The sequence below is a fragment of the Coregonus lavaretus genome (genome assembly GCF_964263955.1).
Source record: "Coregonus lavaretus genome assembly, chromosome: 20".
Lineage (NCBI taxonomy): Eukaryota > Metazoa > Chordata > Actinopteri > Salmoniformes > Salmonidae > Coregonus > Coregonus lavaretus.
This window is the reverse complement of record NC_140007.1, coordinates 17,532,673-17,551,629: the sequence shown is the minus strand read 5'-3', so window position 1 is coordinate 17,551,629 and position 18,957 is coordinate 17,532,673. Positions and strand designations below refer to the sequence as shown.

Genomic DNA, 18,957 nt, shown 5'->3' with positions numbered 1-18,957 from the left:
GGCCGGGATGTCCTTGTCCCATTGCGCTCTAGCGACTCCTGTGGCGTGCCGGGCACATGCACGCTGACACGGTCGCCAGTTGTACAGTGTTTCCTCCGACACATTGGTGCGCCTGGCTTCCGGGTTAAGTGAGCAGTGTGTCAAGAAGCAGTGCGGCTTGGCAGGGTCGTGTTTTGGAGGACGCATGGCTCTCGACCGTCGCCTCTCCTGAGTCCGTACGGGAGTTGCAGCGATGGGACAAGACTGTAACTACCAATTGGATATCACCAAATTGGGGAGAAAATGGGGTAAAAAAAAAGTTTTTAGACCATTCCTCCATAAAGAATCTTTCAAGATCCTTGATACACTTTATCTGCTCTTATGGACTGCCCCTCTTAAATTCAAACCACAGGTTTTCGATGGGGTTCAAGTCCTGAGACTGAGATCGCCATTGCGAAATGTTGATTTTGTGGTCAATTAAGATTTGGTGGGGGATTTTGTGGTGTGCTTGGAGTCATTGTCTTGCTGGAAGATCCACTTGCGGCCAAGTTACAGCTTCCTGATAGAAGCAAGCAGGTTTTTGGCTAAAATGTCCTGGTACTTGGTAAAGTTCACCTTAACAAGGGCCCCAGGACCAGTGGAAGCAAAATAGCCCCATAACATCTGACTGTATATAAACCCTTGATTGCTCACATGTATTGGCAAATTAGACTTTCAAGGCACTGTCCGCCTTATTGGTACTAGGAATTAATGGAATTCTACAATATTTCAAGGACAAAATGTTATGTATTTAAAGAGATTAAATGGGATCTTAAGCACATAAAAATTCGTAAAATATTGTACGAACTGGAATTCGTAACATATCATATGAATTGCAAATTATTAGTTTAATGTATGCATTAAGGTGTCTAATAGAACATTCTAAAAGGAATGTAGATATACAGTGCATTCGGATAGAATTCAGACCCCTTGACTTTTTCCACATTTTGTTACATTAAAGCCTTATTCTAAAATTGATTGATGAGAAAAATAAACAATTTAATCTACACACAATACCCCATAATGACGAAGCAAAAACAGATTTTTAGACATTTTTGCAATTGTTTTTAAAATTGAAAAAAATGAAATACAGTGGGGGAAAAAAGTATTTAGTCAGCCACCAATTGTGCAAGTTCTCCCACTTAAAAAGATGAGGCCTGTAATTTTCATCATAGGTACACGTCAACTATGACAGACAAAATGAGAAAAAAATGTCCAGAAGATCACATTGTAGGATTTTTTATGAATTTATTTACAAATTATGGTGGAAAATAAGTAATTGGTCAATAACAAAAGTTTCTCAATACTTTGTTATATACCCTTTGTTGGCAATGACACAGGTCAAACGTTTTCTGTAAGTCTTCACAAGGTTTTCACACACTGTTGCTGGTATTTTGGCCCATTCCTCCATGCAGATCTACTCTAGAGCAGTGATGTTTTGGGGCTGTCGCTGGGCAACACGGACTTTCAACTCCCTCCAAAGATTTTCTATGGGGTTGAGATCTGGAGACTGGCTAGGCCACTCCAGGACCTTGAAATACTTCTTATGAAGCCACTCCTTCGTTGCCCGGGCGGTGTGTTTGGGATCATTGTCATGCTGAAAGACCCAGCCACGTTTCATCTTCAATGCCCATGCTGATGGAAGGAGGTTTTCACTCAAAATCTCACGATACATGGCCCCATTCATTCTTTCCTTTACACGGATCAGTCGTCCTGGTCCCTTTGCAGAAAAACAGCCCCAAAGCATGATGTTTCCACCCCCATGCTTCACAGTAGGTATGGTGTTCTTTGGATGCAACTCAGCATTCTTTGTCCTCCAAACACGACGAGTTGAGTTTTTACCAAAAAGTTATATTTTGGTTTCATCTGACCATATGACATTCTCCCAATCCTCTTCTGGATCATCCAAATGCACTCTAGCAAACTTCAGACGGGCCTGGACATGTACTGGCTTAAGCAGGGGGACACGTCTGGCACTGCAGGATTTGAGTCCCTGGCGGCGTAGTGTGTTACTGATGGTAGGCTTTGTTACTTTGGTCCCAGCTCTCTGCAGGTCATTCACTAGGTCCCCCCGTGTGGTTCTGGGATTTTTGCTCACCGTTCTTGTGATCATTTTGACCCCACGGGGTGAGATCTTGCGTGGAGCCCCAGATCGAGGGAGATTATCAGTGGTCTTGTATGTCTTCCATTTCCTAATAATTGCTCCCACAGTTTATTTCTTCAAACCAAGCTGCTTACCAATTGCAGATTCAGTCTTCCCAGCCTGGTGCAGGTCTACGATTTTGTTTCTGGTGTCCTTTGACAGCTCTTTGGTCTTGGCCATAGTGGAGTTTGGAGTGTGACTGTTTGAGGTTGTGGACAGGTGTCTTTTATACTGAACACGTTCAAACAGGAGCCATTAATAAAGGTAATGAGTGGAGGACAGAGGAGCCTCTTAAAGAAGAAGTTACAGGTCTGTGAGAGCCAGAAATCTTGCTTGTTTCTAGGTGACCAAATTCTTATTTTCCACCATAATTAGCAAATAAATTCATAAAAAATCCTACAATGTGATTTTCTAGATTTTATTTTCTCATTTTGTCTGTCATAGTTGACGTGTACCTATGATGAAAATTACAGGCCTCTCTCATCTTTTTAAGTGGGAGAACTTGCACAATTGGTGGCTGACTAAATACTTTTTTCCCCCACTGTAGTACATTTAAATAAGTATTCAGACCTTTTACTCAGTAGTTTGTTGAAGCACCTTTGGCAGCGATTACAGCATCGAGTCTTCTTGGGTATGACACTACAAGGTTGCCACACCGATATTGGGAGTTTCTCCCATTCTTCTCTGCATATCCTCTCAAGCTCTGTCAGGTTGGATGGGGAGCATCGCTGCACAACTATTTTTAGGTCTCTCCAAAGACGTTCGATTGGGTTCAAATCCGGGCTCTGGCTGGGCCACTCAAGGACATTCAGAGACTTGTCTCGAAGCCACTCCTGCGTTGTCTTGGCTGTGTGCTTAGGGTCGTTGACCTGTTGGAAGGTGAACCTTCGCCCCAGTCTGAGGTCCTGAGTGCTCTGGAGCAGGTTTTCATCAAGGATCTCTCTGTACTTTGCTCCGTTCATCTTTCCCTCGATCCTGACTAGTCTCCCAGTCCCTGCCGCTGAAAAACATCCCCACAGCAGGATGCTGCCACCACCATGCTTCACCATAGGGATGGTGCCAGGTTTCCTCCAGATGTGACGCTTGGCATTCAGGCCAAAGAGTTCAATCTTGGTTTCATCAGACCAGAGAAACTTGTTTCTCATGGTCTGAGAGTCCTTCAGGTGCCTTTTGGCAAACTCCAAGCGGGCTGTCATGTGCCTTTTACTGAAGAGTGGCTTCCGTCTGGCCACTCTACCGTAAAGGCTTGATTGGTGGAGTGATTTGTTCTCCTTCTGGAAGGTTCTCCCATCTCCACAGAGAAACTCTGGTGCTCTGTCAGAGTGACCATCGGGTTCTTGGTCACCTCCCTGACCAAGGCCCTTCTCCCCCGATTGCTCAGTTTGGCCGGGCAGCCAGCTCTAGGAAGAGTCTTGGTGGTTCCAAACTTCTTCCATTTAAGAATGATGGAGGCCATTGTGTTCTTGGGGACCTTCAAAGCTGCAGAAATAGTTTGGAACCCTTCCACAGATCTGTGCCTCAACACAATCCTGTCTCGGATCTCTACGGACAATTCCTTCGACCTCATGGCTTGGTTCTTGCTCTGACATGCACTATCAACTGTGGGACCTTATATAGACAGGTGTGTGCCTTTCCAAATCATTTCCAATCAATTGAATTTACCACAGATGGACTCCAATCAAATTGTAGAAACATCTCATGGATGATCAATGGAATCAGGATGCACCTGAGCTCAATTTCGAGTCTCATAGCAAAGGGTCTGAATACTTATGTTAATATGGTATCTGTTTTTAATTTTTATATAAATGCGCAAACATTTCTACAAACCTGTTTTCACTTTGTCATTATGGGGTATTGTGTGTAGATTAATGAGGAAAACATTTCATTTAATCCATTTGAGAGTAAGGCTGTAACGTAACAAAATGTTGAAAAAGTAAAGGGGTCTGAATACTTTCCGAATGCACTGTAAATGCATTTATATAGCTTCCAAATGCTTTTTTTACAATGGTAATGGTGGAGTACAAAAATGGCTCCGCAATGGCTTAAAAACAGCGCCCCGTCAGTCATCTAGGATATATATACATAATTGACTCCAACACACGCAGGTTTTTTATAATGGCCGGGCATCACTTTCCATTTTAGCAAATAAACACCAGGTGGGAGGCGGGATCAGGTCAGCCCAGAATTGTCCAATGAGGTTGCAGAGTTGGCCCAAGCACACCACAGTTTTTTTTACTCTCTTTGTGCACATGCTGCAGGGCTCGAGAACAATTACATGATACACATTATATGACGTTGTACACAATTTTCGGGGATCCATTTTGGCTAGTGAGCACTAGTTTCAAAACTACTGGGTGAACTTAGGCAGAATTTCTGTAATATGACTAATTTAACCTGGGAAAACATGTTTGTTATGAAGTTGAAGACATGCTCTTTATAACAATGTTAAAATTAGATTAAATAATAATTTCTGACAAAAATACACTACCCAAAAGGCACTCTATTTGTGGAATGACCCAAGTATTATAAAATATTTAAAGTAATTACAAGTAGGCTATACGTGCACACATTTAACACTGCATCAAATGTAAGCCTGCCTGTTATATAAAATGTTTAATCAATATTTGTGCATTTTATAGGCCTCGCCTCCTTTACGGAGTTTCCTGCTGCTTCTCCTGTTGATCCTGTCATTTGCTGGCTTACCTATCTGTCCACTACGGGGGTTCTGCCTTCATCGGGTACCACAAATGTGCAGCCAGGGTGGCATCTCAACCACTTTCTCCTACTCTGTCCTCTTGCTGCCACGACCACTCACGCCAAACCACTTACACCATCCACCCTTCCAACACTCGTCTGATGACGAGAAGCCAAACTTGTGACGTGGAATGTATTGATGTGTTTGGCTAATGGTTTGTCTTCCGGTTATTGTTGGGCCGTAACACAGATTGATAAGACCAAATGCTGATTTTATTTGTGTGACTGCAGGATGCACCCTGAACTGCCCAGCAAATAGTGTACTAAGAAAATGTGTAGGGGAATATCAATTACATTCTATTTTATATTAGTCAACTCAGAAGTGAGAAGGTGTTCATGTTATTGCTTGGTACTACAGGTAACCTCTGTAGCTCAGCTGGTAGAGCACGGCGCTTGTAAGGCAAAGATAGTGGGTTCGATCCCCGGGACCACCCATACACAAAAAAATAAAATAATGTATGCACGGATGACTGTAAGTCGCTTTGGATAAAAGCGTCTGCTAAATGGCATATTATTATTATTATTAAAATAATGGAAACACTTAAGTGAGGAATACAAAATATATTGAAAGCAGGTGATTCCACAGAGCTGTGGTTCCTGAGTTAATTAAGCAATTAACATCCCATCATGCTTAGGGTAATGTATAAAAATGTTTAGGCCATTATTTTGGCTACCATGTCTAGGCCCCCATAGGATGACAATGCCCCCATCCAAAGGGCACGGAGTGGTCACTGAATGGTTTGATACCATGGCCGTCTCAGTCACCAGATCTCAACCCAATTGAACACTTATGGGAGATTCTGTAGCGGCACCTGAGACAGCGTTTTCCACCACCTACAACAAAACACCAAATGATGGAATTTCTCACGGAAGAATGGTGTCACATCCTTCCAACAGAGTTCCAGACACTTGTAGAATCTATGCCAAGGTGCATTGAAGCTGTTCAGGCTCGTGGTGGCCCAACGCCCTATTAAGACACTTTATGTTGGTGTTTTATTTTGGTAGTTACCTGTACAATATAATGAGAAAGATAATATTGTTGTCTCATACCACACATGGCCTGGGTCTTCTTGGCAGATTCCAGCTCGTCTGTCAGTCTGCGGATGTCCTCGTGGGCCATGGAAAGCCTCCGAGCTGCCTCCTCCAGATCCCTCTCCAGCCGCTGGCGCTCGGAACGCTCCTGGGATACGTCCTCATTGCGGACCTGAGACAGAGGGAGAGCAAATACTACGGAGTCAAGATACCATGTTGGCGTTAGAACTTTAAACAAATGCATGTGTGGCAATAATATGGATAAAATGTTTATAGATATTTGCATCTGATAGAGTACATAAATGTACTGAAGCTGAAACCCAACTAAAAAACCCATATTGATACTTTATTTTTCTTGGTAATAATTACGTTTACAGAGCTTCATATAAACGTGGACAATTTCCACCAGACCCATAACTCCCAATGCCCATGCCATTCAAAATGCCAGTCTAAAAAATTTAAATATTTAAGCAGTTAGTAAGGCTCCAGGGTTAGCAATGTGAGCAGTGTCGTGGATGCCTTGCCAACAGTAGTACGGCTCTGAAATAGGACTTGAAAGGAAGAACCACAGAAAAGTTGACCCATGCAATCTTGCCTCAAGTCATTACAATATCATGGTTAGTTGGATATGGCAGATAAGATGGGGACCTACAGGGGCACCATTGTGTGTGCTCTGTGAGGACTTGCGTAGGCCAAACAGCTTCTTCCAAGGCCTCTGAGCTGGAGACTGCTGCTCCTTGGGAAGAAAGACCACGGGGCAGAAGGATTGACAAGAGAACCTATGAGGGTGTCCCCACTGTCCAGGATCAATGCCAGCTGCGTCAAGGCGGTATCAACTTAGACGCTAAATCAGCGTTTCCCAAACTCGGTCCTCAGGACCCCAAGGGGGATTTTTGCCCTAACACTACACAGCTGATTCAAATTATCAAAGCTTGATGATTAGTTGATTATTTGAAATCAGCTGTGTAGTGTTAGGGCCTTGGGGTCCCGAGGACCGAGTTTGGGAAACCCTGTGCTAAATACATTTTTTTAAATTAAAGGGTCAATCTGCAGTTTCAACAATAACAAAGTGACACCCAGTCACTGTTTAGGTAAACAGATGAGGGCTAGGGCTGGAGAAATGTAACCATTTCAACGGACCATCCATGATATCAAAATTATGGTTTTAACCATGTTTTGAGGCTATACAGTGTTTGCTTAAAATTAAATTGTTTACAAACAAAGGAGTTTGTATTTTGGGGTTCTGATGGGGTACGACAATTGAACTAAGCTCATGAGGTATTTATAACTTATATTCTTCAATAATCAATGGGTATATATAATGAATTTAAAAGTCCAAAAATGTATGTAGCATTTGCAGATTGGCTCTTTAAAGTCAGATTTCACTTCCAGATCTCTTTTCTTTCATAACCTGAGAGAGATGCTGACTAGTCTAAAGCAAGAGGAGGTTTTCCACCCAGATATCTATAGTTATCCCTCTTCACCTGGTTCATGCTTTCTTTGGTACACTGCATGGTCTCCCTCTGCTGTCTTAACTCTTCCTCCATAGTGTGGCGAATATGATCCAGCTCGTCCTGTGAAACACAGCAACCCCACACCCCAGGACAGTCACATACATTTAAAACTGCATTCCGTGATTTACATACATTTAATTGACTGTATTTGAAAACAGCTTTACTTATAGCCTTCATTGTGGAACACAAACAAGATAGAAAATAACCAATAAAAACATAGTCCGTTACCTGCAGGTGGACCTCCCTGAGGTTGCCTGTGAGGCTCTGCGTGTCCAGCCTCCTCTCTGCAGCCTCCAGTCTCTCCAACAGCGTGGCCCTCTCCACCAGCAGGTAGGCCACCTGCTCACTGGTGCTGCTGAGGCCAATTTCACCCAAGTCCTCCTGGGCCAGCATCTCCACCACCTCCTTCCTCTGTGAATCTGTGAGACAGTGGAAAGGAGAGTAATTGGGTCAATGCAGTGTCTTGCCCAATCACAAACGGCTACTAATCCCAACCGCCCAGGTACTTGTAGAGATAGACATAAGCAAGATTCTGTGTCTACACTGTTGTTCAGACAACTTTTCACAGTGTGTGCTAAGTGACAACAATGCGTGCCAGTGAATACATCTTCCATTAATCTTGCCTAAATACCTTGCTGGAGCCTAATCTGCTGGAGGTCTGCATGGAGCTGCTCGTTGTCCCGCTCATACTCGGCTGTCAGAGACTCACGCTCCTCCAGCAGGCCACGGATGTGCTCCACATAGTTCTCCACCTGAGACAGACCGACAGCCAGCCATGAATGACATTGGTCCATGGATGAGGCTACCCCCCTGGTAGGGATGATATTGAGAACCGGACCTGTACTTTACTAGTACCTATATTAAATTGGACAAAGCTGACTGAATCCCATTGGAACTTTTGCTGCCCGTTTTCAGTTCTGGATTGTCTAAACACTGCTACCATGAGTTAAATGTAAAATAAATGTAGAATGCAATTTGTGGACTGAATACAGTAGGCCAGGACTGCCCAACCCTGTTCCTGGAGAGCTACCGTCCTGTAGGTTTTTGCTCCAACCCTAATCTAGCACACCTGATTCTAATAATTAGCAGGCTGATAAGATTAATCAGGTTAGTAACACCTGGGGTTGGAGCGAAAACCTACAGGAGGTTAGCTCTCCAGGAACAGGGTTGGGCAACCCTGCAGTAGGCTATAGTTTTGCTTTAAAACAAGATAGCTGTGGGCAAGACTATTCACCAGCTTCCTCGTGCACCAGAAGGAGGATAGCAGCACAAATGTGATATGAACGCCTCATTAACCATTCTTTAGAACTAGGCATCAGATAGCAGATCCTAGCCTACCGTCTGTGGCCCCTGGTGTGTTATGTGCATTATGTCTTAGGCAACTGTTCCAGAACCAGTTGTGTAATTTACTTCAAAACGGTTAGCGGGATAACTGTGATGGGAAATGCTGATCCCAAGTCAGTTCACACTGACTGAGTAATCACAGTGTGGTGTCTGCTGAGCTCTGTGCCTCACCTCTTTCATCTCGGTGGCCTGCTGTGTGCGCAGTGTGTGCAGCTCCTGGGTAGCTGTGCGCAGGTCTCCCTCACAATGCAGGAGCTGACGCCACAGGTGCCGCTGACACTCCTCCGGACTTGCCGAGTGAGCCAGGCCGCCCTCCTGCAGACGCAGGGCAATCTGATCCAACTCCGACGGAACCTGGGCGCCATAACAAAACGCATTAAACAAAATGATACGCCATAGTTATTTCCTTTTTACAGGTGATGCCATGTCGTACCATTTGGTGTGATTGAATGATTTAACAGCAAAGCAGTCAGTTTAACTGTAATGTGATCTCCTTTGTGACACATGGGAGGTCACGCACAGAGACCACTGCCAACGCTAAACACAGCCTAAAATAGAATTCAATACTGTAATTTGCAAGCCCAGTAACCTGACACGGCTCATCATTCAACGATGAGACTACAAGGCTACTAAAGACATTGTTCAACATGATAGTAGGCAGAATGGTTCAACAAGCTGCCCCAGAGCATCAGGTCTCATCCACCCCCACCTGTTGTTGTGATCTAACAGAAAATATTACTGCCAAGTCAAAATTGTTTTGTTAGGCTAGTTGTGAGTTCACAATAACTGAACTGCCAAAGAATTAAAACTATGATTGACAAATAGTGTCCCTTCTCCATGGCATCCCTTATAACCAATTGAAAGGTCAGTTGTTCTCATACTTTGCTATCACATAGGGCCCTAGCTCTCGAGTACCCAAGAGGACATTCAGCCAGCCCTAGGGTTCTCAGTTGAAAGTATGGACCTCAGCTGGGCAATGTGAACTACAATCCCAACACTCTGTTTTAACATTTAGAAACGCTAATAAAACTCACTTGCGATACGGTTTTGGAAACCTTTGGAACTTCACTTTCATTTCACAGAGAAATAATTGTACAAATACAAAATATAAACCTACTGTGCATTTTTTTAAATATAATTCCACAGAGTTGTTTTGCATTGCACATTTACCTGAACTACAACAACACTTCCTGAGTTAATGGAAACTCGGGAGGGAACAACAACAAAAACGTTGGCTCGTGTAGCTGCATTAAACAAAAAACCTCAGTGGAAATCTGTAAAACAGCTAACAGTAAGTGTATCTTGAATATTTGTAAAGTTATTTTTGGATGCTAATTCAGTGGTGTTCAAGGTTTCCAAAAGTGTATCGCAATCAAGGATCCATTTGTTTCTAGATAGAGCATTTCTCACTTGAATCCCTTCAGCTAATCAAAAGGGGATGTGGAATGACTCCAATGCAATGCAATTGGAGTCATGATAAGGGCAAATAGCGCCCTGGGCCTAGACTTAGAACTAGCTACTGAAGATTAGCAACTAAAACATTTGCATTGCATGACATGCAGGTTTAAAATTAACATATTATCAAGCTGGATGACTTCATACATATGCCTATCTCGTTTAAATAAGCAAATTCAGGCTTGAGTTTACCTCATCATGATCCATGTCCATACACTAGCTAGATCCAATGGAGTTGCATCTGCAAGTGATGCTGTTTCCTTCAGTAAAAAGTTACCAAGTAGCAGGCTACATGGTACACTGTTAAACAGCTTGTGGTTTGAAATGCATGACAAGGATGGATGCAAGCCAGCGAAATCCACAGACAGTAGTTTAGACCGTCCATCCCAAGTCAATCACCTGAAAAAGATGACAGAGCAACTATAAACAGAGCAAGGAATGAGCAAACGATTAAAGCTAAGCAAGGCTTAGAGTCGAGCCGATTATAGTTAGCTAGCTGCTAAAAACTAATCTTGAGGAGCTGTCATGATGGTCCAGCAGCAACTACTACGTTAGTTGCTCTCGAGAACCCAAGTTGCCATTCTACTGCCTTTATCACTAGAGTTAACTAGCTAGCGTCTATGAATAGGCTACTAACGTTACGCTAGCTACTATATAGAACGAAACTCTGAAGCTTGCACTAATGTCTGTCTGACTGATAACATTACAGGGTGCAATGTCTCACAACAAGTAGGCAGACAACCTTAGTTAATTAGCTAGCTATAAAATAGAGGCAGTGCAACATTAGCCAGCTGGAGTTTGATAAAATTCCTCATTCTCCCCAAAATGTCTGACAACGTCAGAGAGGAACGACTTACTAATGTTAGCAATCACAGAGAGTTAGCGCTAGCTAACGTTAGCTTGCTAGCTTGCTAACGTCAGCTAAACGAATGATCGCTGACTGCATGCACGCCAAAAAGTTATTAATTACAATTTGTAGACACAACTGAGCGACTTCAAATCTTGGACGCTTGGCTCGATCAAACTTATTGCACCGCCACTTCCAGCACCAGGCAAAACCAACCTACCTACCTAGCTAGCTAGCTAGCGCTGAAGCTCAGGTGCAGCAAACACTCACTGATGTAGCCAGCAGGTGTGGACAAGTCGGTCGCTTCTACCAGCGCCTAGGCAACGGAATATACCATTCAGGTGATACAGGGGGTAAATGGGAAAATCTATCTATTGTATGATGAGGAGAAATATGTGGCTCTAATCATTTTATACAAAACATGAAAATGGTAACAATAAAAAACTATGTACAAAAAAAAAGTCACGTTCTATACTGATCCCTGGGTATTTAAGCGCGGATATCGACTCTGCCACGGGAGCATGCTTTTGGGGAACAGTCGATGGCGCGCTGGACTTCGGGCTAGAAGGTTGAGGGTTCGAGACCTGCTCCCTGCCTGTTTCATTACAATACATTTGGTTGTTCTGTATCTCCTTTGTAAACCTGAAAACACCAACGTGTGGAATAGGAGGGCCAGAATGCACCCACATTTATTTCGGTCAGTACAGTAAATTCCTCTGAAAATGAATGCCTTATATATATATTTAGCCTTCTGTGTGTCATTGAATGTAATTGCTTTGTGGCATGATTTGCATTTCTATTTATCTGTTGCCAGTCGCTTTGTAACTCACCACACGCACATGCAAATTAACATAATGGTTTGTGTACTGTACACCGCATTTAGGCCTAGCACACTCCTACTCTAAAGTGGCATTTTTTTTGTATTTTCTTTTTCCATATTTATCTTTCTTTGGGATTAAAAGATAGGGTGATCATAACTAGTGCAGTATGATCATATAGACACCAGATGTGGGATTAACTCAACGTGAAATGTTTACAGTATAAATATTTTCATGTGGCTTGCTGTTCTACTGCTCAAGGGTGGGTGTGGTTTGAGATGGTGATTTTGGACTGAAGGGAGTCAGGAGAGCAAAGGGAGCTCTGTTCAACTAAAAGGAAATGGGCGTTTAGGGTTTCTTTTTTTAAAACTCTGCAGCATTCCTCCTCCTTTCCTCCTAATGGAAACTTTGGAAATGGAGTGATTGAAAAAAATAAAGGGGGAGTGGCATGAGAGGCAAGGAGAGGACCACCAGAGGGGAAACTTACAGAGTTGTACAGAAGGAGAGGCCTGATTCAGAGGAACGTGAAATACACAAACTAAGGTGAGTAGAGATTCTTCAATGATAATTCGGACTTTCTGGAGTACATTCACCAGAGGTTTATTATATAAATGTTATTATATAAATGTTTTATAGGCGTACTTGTCAGATTCTGGCTTTATGATGGAAGAAAAACATGTTCTTAAATCACCAGACTGAAGTATTCAGAGCATAACGCATGGAACAAGTCTTAGAATTGAGAAAGCTTGTGATAAGCCATTTTCTATAAATGTTTTGATTTCCATGCTAATTCTCATTCAACTTAACCGATACAGTCACATCTAAGACACCCAAGCCCTTCATTCAGTTGTCAGATGGAATTTGTTTCATTTAATGGTATAATTTGACAATCATGATTTACCCACCCCAAATCGGGCCCCTCCTAAAGATAGAGATCTATACAGACGTGTTCATCGTTCTACCATTTTTGCTGGGCTAATTCATCATGTCCCCTGTGGTAAAATTATATTTTTATGTTTTTGACCACCATACTACTACAAAACTACTATATTATGACTATGTTCAATGTTTGCGGGTGTTGTTGTAAACATCTATTTGATGATTTATTTAGCAAAACTGGATTTGCTCTTTACAAGTTGAAATGTTGTAAAGCTAATATTAAAACCATTTGTTAGCCCAGTTTACTCCTCCAAATTGTAAAGCACGTATTCCCAGTGGTGTAGTGGTGCCTGGAGAAGTGGGTATACTCTAATTTTGCCTGGAGAAGTGGGTATACTCTAATTTTGCCTGGAGAAGTGGGTATACTCTAATTTTGCCAAGAAATGTCCAAATGGCCCGCCCGGCGAAGGAAAGGCGCCCTGTGTGAAAAGTTCTATGAAAAACAGTGACATACACTCTGAATGAGTCAGAAATTCAAAGGTTTCAGATTTTCCCCCATTTTTTCAGGTTTTTGCTCTCACAGTTTTTTTTACAGAAGAAAATCACAATTGTATATTCTAAGTCCATAACAATGCTTGAACAACATCAGGAGACCACTTTTGAAGACATTTTGATTTTTGAGTGTAGTTGTCCTTTAATTCAAGTGTGCAGGCACTTTTGTTTGGTTAGTGGTGTTTCTGTTGCAAATGAGATGGAGTACGCAAAAAAAAAAAGGACACTAGATTGATACAAATAATCATCATATCATTCTGACAGGTAGGCATAGGCTACTTTGTAGCTAGTTAACATTTAATAAAGGAGATTTTTGGGAAAGCCTTTCCATCTACCAGAAGACAGTTAGACCTATCATTAGCAGTGCTATATTTTTCCTGTTCCTTAATTATTTGACACCTGAACGTTTTACTTCATTATGTGATGCATGTCTTACCTAGCTTCAAAGTAGTAGCCTATAGCCAAAATCCCACCATAGAAACGTGGAGGCAATTATTTTTATAAAGACATACTCATTATGCGTTCTCCTGTTCAACTTTCTTTCATTGTCTAGCAGCCAAAGGCATAGTCATATTAGCAACACATTACAGTTGTTGCATCTTTAAATCCCACCTCTTTCTACATTTCTAACGGATATTTCCATCTCTGTCCATGAAACCACTCGTATGTGCGGTGCGCATTTTTAGAACGGTGTTTATTCCGCAATCGCGTGTTAGAACGTTCACGCGTAGGCCTTCCGCCGTGTGCACATTGCTGCGCGTAAAATGTGGAGAAATAATAGTTTGTCAACATTTTAAGCTAAACATTCTGATCAGTTCCATCAGCCTTATTAATTGAGATGGCGTATACCTCCACCACACTACTTTGATACACATCAGTGGGGATTAAGAAGTGAGTGTACGAAATGCCCACTGAAAAATAAGTGGGCATACTGCGTATACCTGCGTATACCCTCCACTACACCACTGCGTATTCCCCTTTTCCGTCATTGCAGACGTTTGAGGTTACTTCAGTAAATAACGTGACACAATTTTTATTTCAACCAGCCCCGCCCTCTCGTTTAAATACATGTTTATTACAGTGACACAGACCAGTCAAAGAGCCGTTTTAGAAAGAGTTAATTGGCTCTCTGTTTTGTGGCCTTTTCACAGCTCAGACTTTCCATTTGCGTTTGGGGTGAAATCTATTTGAGCTCAGAAGCACACAGTGGTGGAAAAAGTACTCAATTGTCACATTTGAGTAAAAGCAAAGATACCTTAATAGAAAATGACTCAAGTAAAAGTCACCCCAGTAAAATATTACTTGAGTAAAAGTCTAAAAGTAACTTGTTTTAAATGTACTTAAGTACAGTAGTTGAAAACATACTCAATTGTCATACCTGAGTAAAAGTAAAAGTAAATGCTATACATTACATTCCTTTTGTTAAGAAAACCAGACAGCAGAATTATTTAGTTTTTAAAAATTTTTTACAGACAGACAGGGGCATTCTCCAACACTCAGACATAATTTACAAACACAGTATTTGTATTTAGTGAGTCTGCCAGATAAGAGGCAGTAGGGATGACAACATGTTATATTGATAGGTGTGTGAATTGGACCATATTGCTGTCCTGCCTGAGCATTCGAAATGTGTACTCTTGGTGTCAGAGAAAATGTATGGGAGTAAAAGTAGGCAAAAAAAAATGTGGAATGTGGTGGAGTAAAAGTAATAAATATAAATAGTAAAGTAAAAGTACAGATACCCCCAAAAACGTTACTTTAAAGTATTTTTACTTAAATACTTTACACCCCTGGAAGCACAGTAAACCTATATTATGAGGTGGATGTGGAGGTGCGGCAGTGTTTGTGAGGTGAACCTGATGAAAAACATACATTTGCAAATATTACTTTATAGCATCTAGACCACAAGTTTTTTTTGCCATAATCAAAATATTGTTTTGGCTGCCCTTAAACCAATAAAAACACCAACCAAGCCCGAACTGAAACAGTAAATGTTGCCTGTTATGTGCAAGCCATCTGTGATTTCAGCCAGATTTCAATCTCCATTATCTGACAGGGACCTTGTTCAGATGGCGTACTTGCTGATGTTTGTGACCCTGCTGCATCTAATCACCTTGGCCATGCTCTTCATTGCCACCATGGAGAAGGTGAGAGACCTACTTCACCAATATATATTTTCATTATTGTTAGTTAAGATATAAATGTGTGATAAAAGTAGTTCAGCTTTTTCTCATACAGTAGATGTTTACCATACAACAAAACCACTCCCTTCACTTGAACACGTTTCCTGCCTCTCTTTCCCTCTTAGTCCTGGTGGGTATGGGATGGGATGGAGAACTCAGATCTCTGGTATAACTGTAGATTTGACAATGACACTGGAACCTGGTTGTGTGCCTCCACCAAGGAGACTGGTAAACATATTTTTTACCCCATGACATCATTGAAATCTTCCCTTCCCTGACAGTTTGAGGTGCATATTGATAAATCTTTCCTTGTCCTTCCTCAGAGTGGCTCCAATCAGTCCAGGTGTTGATGGTGCTGTCTGTGGTCTTCTCTTCAGTTTCCTTCCTAGTCTTCCTTGGGCAGCTCTTCACAATGTCCAAAGGGGGGCTCTTCTACTTCACTGGGTTATGTCAAGTCTTTGCAGGTATGAAGTGAAACAATGAACCATCTCTATCTGCCACCAGGCCTGTTGTAGTTGATTTTGAAAAGGTAATGTGGTCAGAAAAAACGCATGGTCCTAACCATCAGTGCTAGATAATGTTTACAAACATTCACTCATGCTGTGAAAGACCAACGAGCTCCCCTTATGGTGAAATACTGCTCTTGCAGTCTCCTTCAAATCTTTTCAGCCTACCTCCGAAAGTTTTTCCAGTGCTGTGTTACGGTTGTTGTAATATAGCAATTTGATGAAAGTATAGGATAATTTCAACACTGGTATAGAGTGTCAGTTGTTGCGGCCCAAGTCAACCACTTTGCAATAACCAGAAGACGAACCATTAGCTTGTTCATGAATACATGCCACAGTAGACCTACGACAACATCAATAACAAATGCCTCTTCAGCAAAGCCCTCTTCAGTATGGAATCAATCAAATCATAGGGGTGCTTAACTTCCCCCTTCATTCCTTAATTTCATTATTTATTTCCTTTATTTTGGACACTATAAAATAAACAGGGAGCCTAAATTGTGCATGGAGTTTCATTGCCATGCATGCTGACATCCAGGATGTAATTTTTGTGCTGCGATTCCAATTTAGTGACTTTTTCATCCAAATTATCGTTTTCAGCTGCAAGCAAACGTTATTTATGAGAACTTGGAATAGACGCATGGCAGCGGGAAGATGTTTTGCACTGGGGGTGCTGCAATTAATTAATTAATTTATCAGGGGGTGCTGCAGCACCCTTAGCACACCTACTTCCTGCCATTATGCTGATCGCCCACACCAATCAGTCATTGACAGCTCATCAGAACAGTCCACACTCAGGCTCTTTATACCTGACGGGAGGCGCGAATTCAAGACTCTGATTGGTGTGGGCACATACTCACACCTGATGCTCCTTTTCGTTGATTACGGGGAGGTAACGCACACAGAATAATTTCATTCTAAAACAGGCAGGAACAACAACATAACACAGTATACAGTAGAGTTATCTTGATGTGACTAATTTAAGAGTGTTACAGGAAAGAATAGAATAGATGCTTTATTGTCTATTGTTCAACGGAAATGTGTCATTTTGCTGTCACAGTACACTCAGTGCTTGACTTGGGCAGAATCTCACTGGAGCTGAGTACCGGCACCTAAACTTTTCTACTGCTTGAGCTCCTGCGCCTCTTACAGAATATTAGCTCAAAACTATTGTGGAGCTCCTGCACCTAAATATAAACAGTAACGGCACCCAAAATGAGTACAGGCACCTATTTCAGTCCAAGTTAAGCACTGAGTATACCCCTAACTTAGCTCTGGCTTTTGATTCTCTTAGGTCTCACTGCATTTGCGGCTGCTCTCATCTACACACTGCACAACCAAGAGATCCTCCAGGACTCACAAGAGCTGATCAAGGGACATTTTGGCTACTGTTTCATACTGGCCTGGGTGTGTGTACCGCTGCTACTGATCAGTGGAGTCATGTACATCCACCTACGTAAGAAAGAGTGACCAGGGAAGAGAGGTGAATACTGAGCACAAAAAAAAGCCTAGTTGTTGACATTGAGCTATAATTAGATCAGAGGCGATGGAGCTCCAGATCTGGGTCTGTTACTTTGTTGTCATATAGAAGCAGCTATTTCTGATCAATCCAAATATTGATTGGATCTTGGATAAAAGCGAATCTGGTGAGGCTTTTGAATATAGCATGTTTAGTAGCCTATAGAGCTTCGCTATACAGTGCTACAGGCAATTATATATATTTGTCCTATTTCCAAAATATCTATGTCTGAAAAATTCTGAAAGCTCCAAGTCAGTATTTATTGTAAACCTGGGTGACTTATGAAGCCAACGATGACAACTACCAAAGAGGTGTTCCTGATATTGCAGAATCAAGCTTGTATTGATTTGAAATATATGTACATGAATAGGGAAATATATTTTTGTATTTGTAATATGTAGTCCTATCAGCTAGAGCTGCTCTAACTTTCCTAAATAAAACGTATAGAACTTACGTTGAAGTTAGTTGTTTCTTATTATATTCTCTTTAATTTATTTGATTGAAATGCTCTTATTTTCAGTGTGCAGAACAAAACACGCCACATACATCTTTCATGTTCTATTCAGTAACAGTTACCAATAGTGATAATTTCCTGTTCTTTTTAGAAATGATCCATTCATACATGAAGATAGCTGCAAGGTCACTATAGTTATAGTTGTGTTCCTGGACCTAGGATAACAGTTTACTACACAATTGTCACGATCGTTACAGGAAGACTCGTGGAACCAAGGCGCAGCGTGATAAGCGTACATCTTTAATTAGTACTTAACACACAAACAAAACCAAACCAACGATACGTGAAGTCCTGAGGTTACACACACCAAACCTTTACGGATCAAGATCCCACAAACTAACTGGTGCCAACAGGCTGCCTAAGTATGGTCCCCAATCAGAGACAACGAGCTACAGCTGTCTCTGATTGGGAACCACCCTGGCCAACATAGATCAACACGATCTAGAACAAAAACATAGAAAACTAAACAATGAAAAATCCACACCCTGGCTCAACATTTAAGAGTCCCCAGAGCCAGGGCGTGACAACAATTCAACTCAATGGGCTTATGTCAGGAAAGGATCAAAGACAGAGATTAATCATTAGTGTGCATGCAAGTCCACTCTAGATATTCGACATTCAGTGTGCCAAAAGGGCATAAGTGATGCAGATTGGATATAGGGTTACAGTAAAGGACTTGATTTTATGTGGTGCCAGACATTACATACATAAAAGATGAGTAGCGTTTCGTTTTTAAACGTGTATGCTTTTCTCTTCTGCAAAAACAACAGCTGATTCAAAGAGGGTGTGTCGGATTTCGAAATGCTTCTGCGATAGGGAGCCTTGGGATAAACATGAGTATCCTCAGCTGAAGGAGGCTATCGAGGCCACGTCTTTGTC

General features: G+C 41.8%; 2 protein-coding genes across 2 annotated transcripts in view; one reads left to right on the top strand and one right to left on the bottom strand.

Moving 5' to 3' along the window:
* ccdc30 (coiled-coil domain containing 30) overlaps positions 1 to 11,396 on the bottom strand; it is a 38,568-nt gene extending 27,172 nt beyond the window's left edge. Inside the window, exons 1-8 of the mRNA XM_084184557.1 lie at positions 11,332 to 11,396; positions 10,453 to 10,659; positions 8,977 to 9,159; positions 8,093 to 8,213; positions 7,690 to 7,880; positions 7,432 to 7,521; positions 6,600 to 6,683; positions 5,966 to 6,119 (exon numbers count right to left, since the gene is read on the bottom strand). Coding sequence (XP_084040683.1) covers positions 5,966 to 6,119; positions 6,600 to 6,683; positions 7,432 to 7,521; positions 7,690 to 7,880; positions 8,093 to 8,213; positions 8,977 to 9,159; positions 10,453 to 10,473 — 844 coding nt within the window. The 5' untranslated portion in view covers positions 10,474 to 10,659; positions 11,332 to 11,396. The remainder of the gene's footprint in view (positions 1 to 5,965; positions 6,120 to 6,599; positions 6,684 to 7,431; positions 7,522 to 7,689; positions 7,881 to 8,092; positions 8,214 to 8,976; positions 9,160 to 10,452; positions 10,660 to 11,331) is intronic.
* Positions 11,397 to 12,249: 853 nt separating this feature from the next.
* Positions 12,250 to 18,017, top strand: LOC311147745 (epithelial membrane protein 3-like). Its single transcript, XM_084184516.1, has 5 exons — positions 12,250 to 12,468; positions 15,413 to 15,503; positions 15,665 to 15,767; positions 15,863 to 16,003; positions 17,340 to 18,017. The coding sequence occupies exons 1-5, from the start codon at positions 12,374 to 12,376 to the stop codon at positions 17,513 to 17,515; spliced, it is 606 nt and encodes a 201-aa protein (XP_084040642.1). The 5' UTR covers positions 12,250 to 12,373; the 3' UTR covers positions 17,516 to 18,017.
* The last annotated feature ends 940 nt before the right edge of the window (positions 18,018 to 18,957 follow it).

Excerpts from the sequence above, each read along its gene's own strand:
- LOC311147745 (XM_084184516.1), top strand. The coding sequence starts at position 12,374 with ATGAGAGGCAAGGAGAGGACCACCAGAGGGGAAACTTACAGAGTTGTA. Across the intron at positions 12,469-15,412 it reads CGTGAAATACACAAACTAAG|GGACCTTGTTCAGATGGCGT; the intron begins GTGAGTAGAGAT and ends ATTATCTGACAG. Across the intron at positions 15,768-15,862 it reads TGCCTCCACCAAGGAGACTG|AGTGGCTCCAATCAGTCCAG; the intron begins GTAAACATATTT and ends GTCCTTCCTCAG.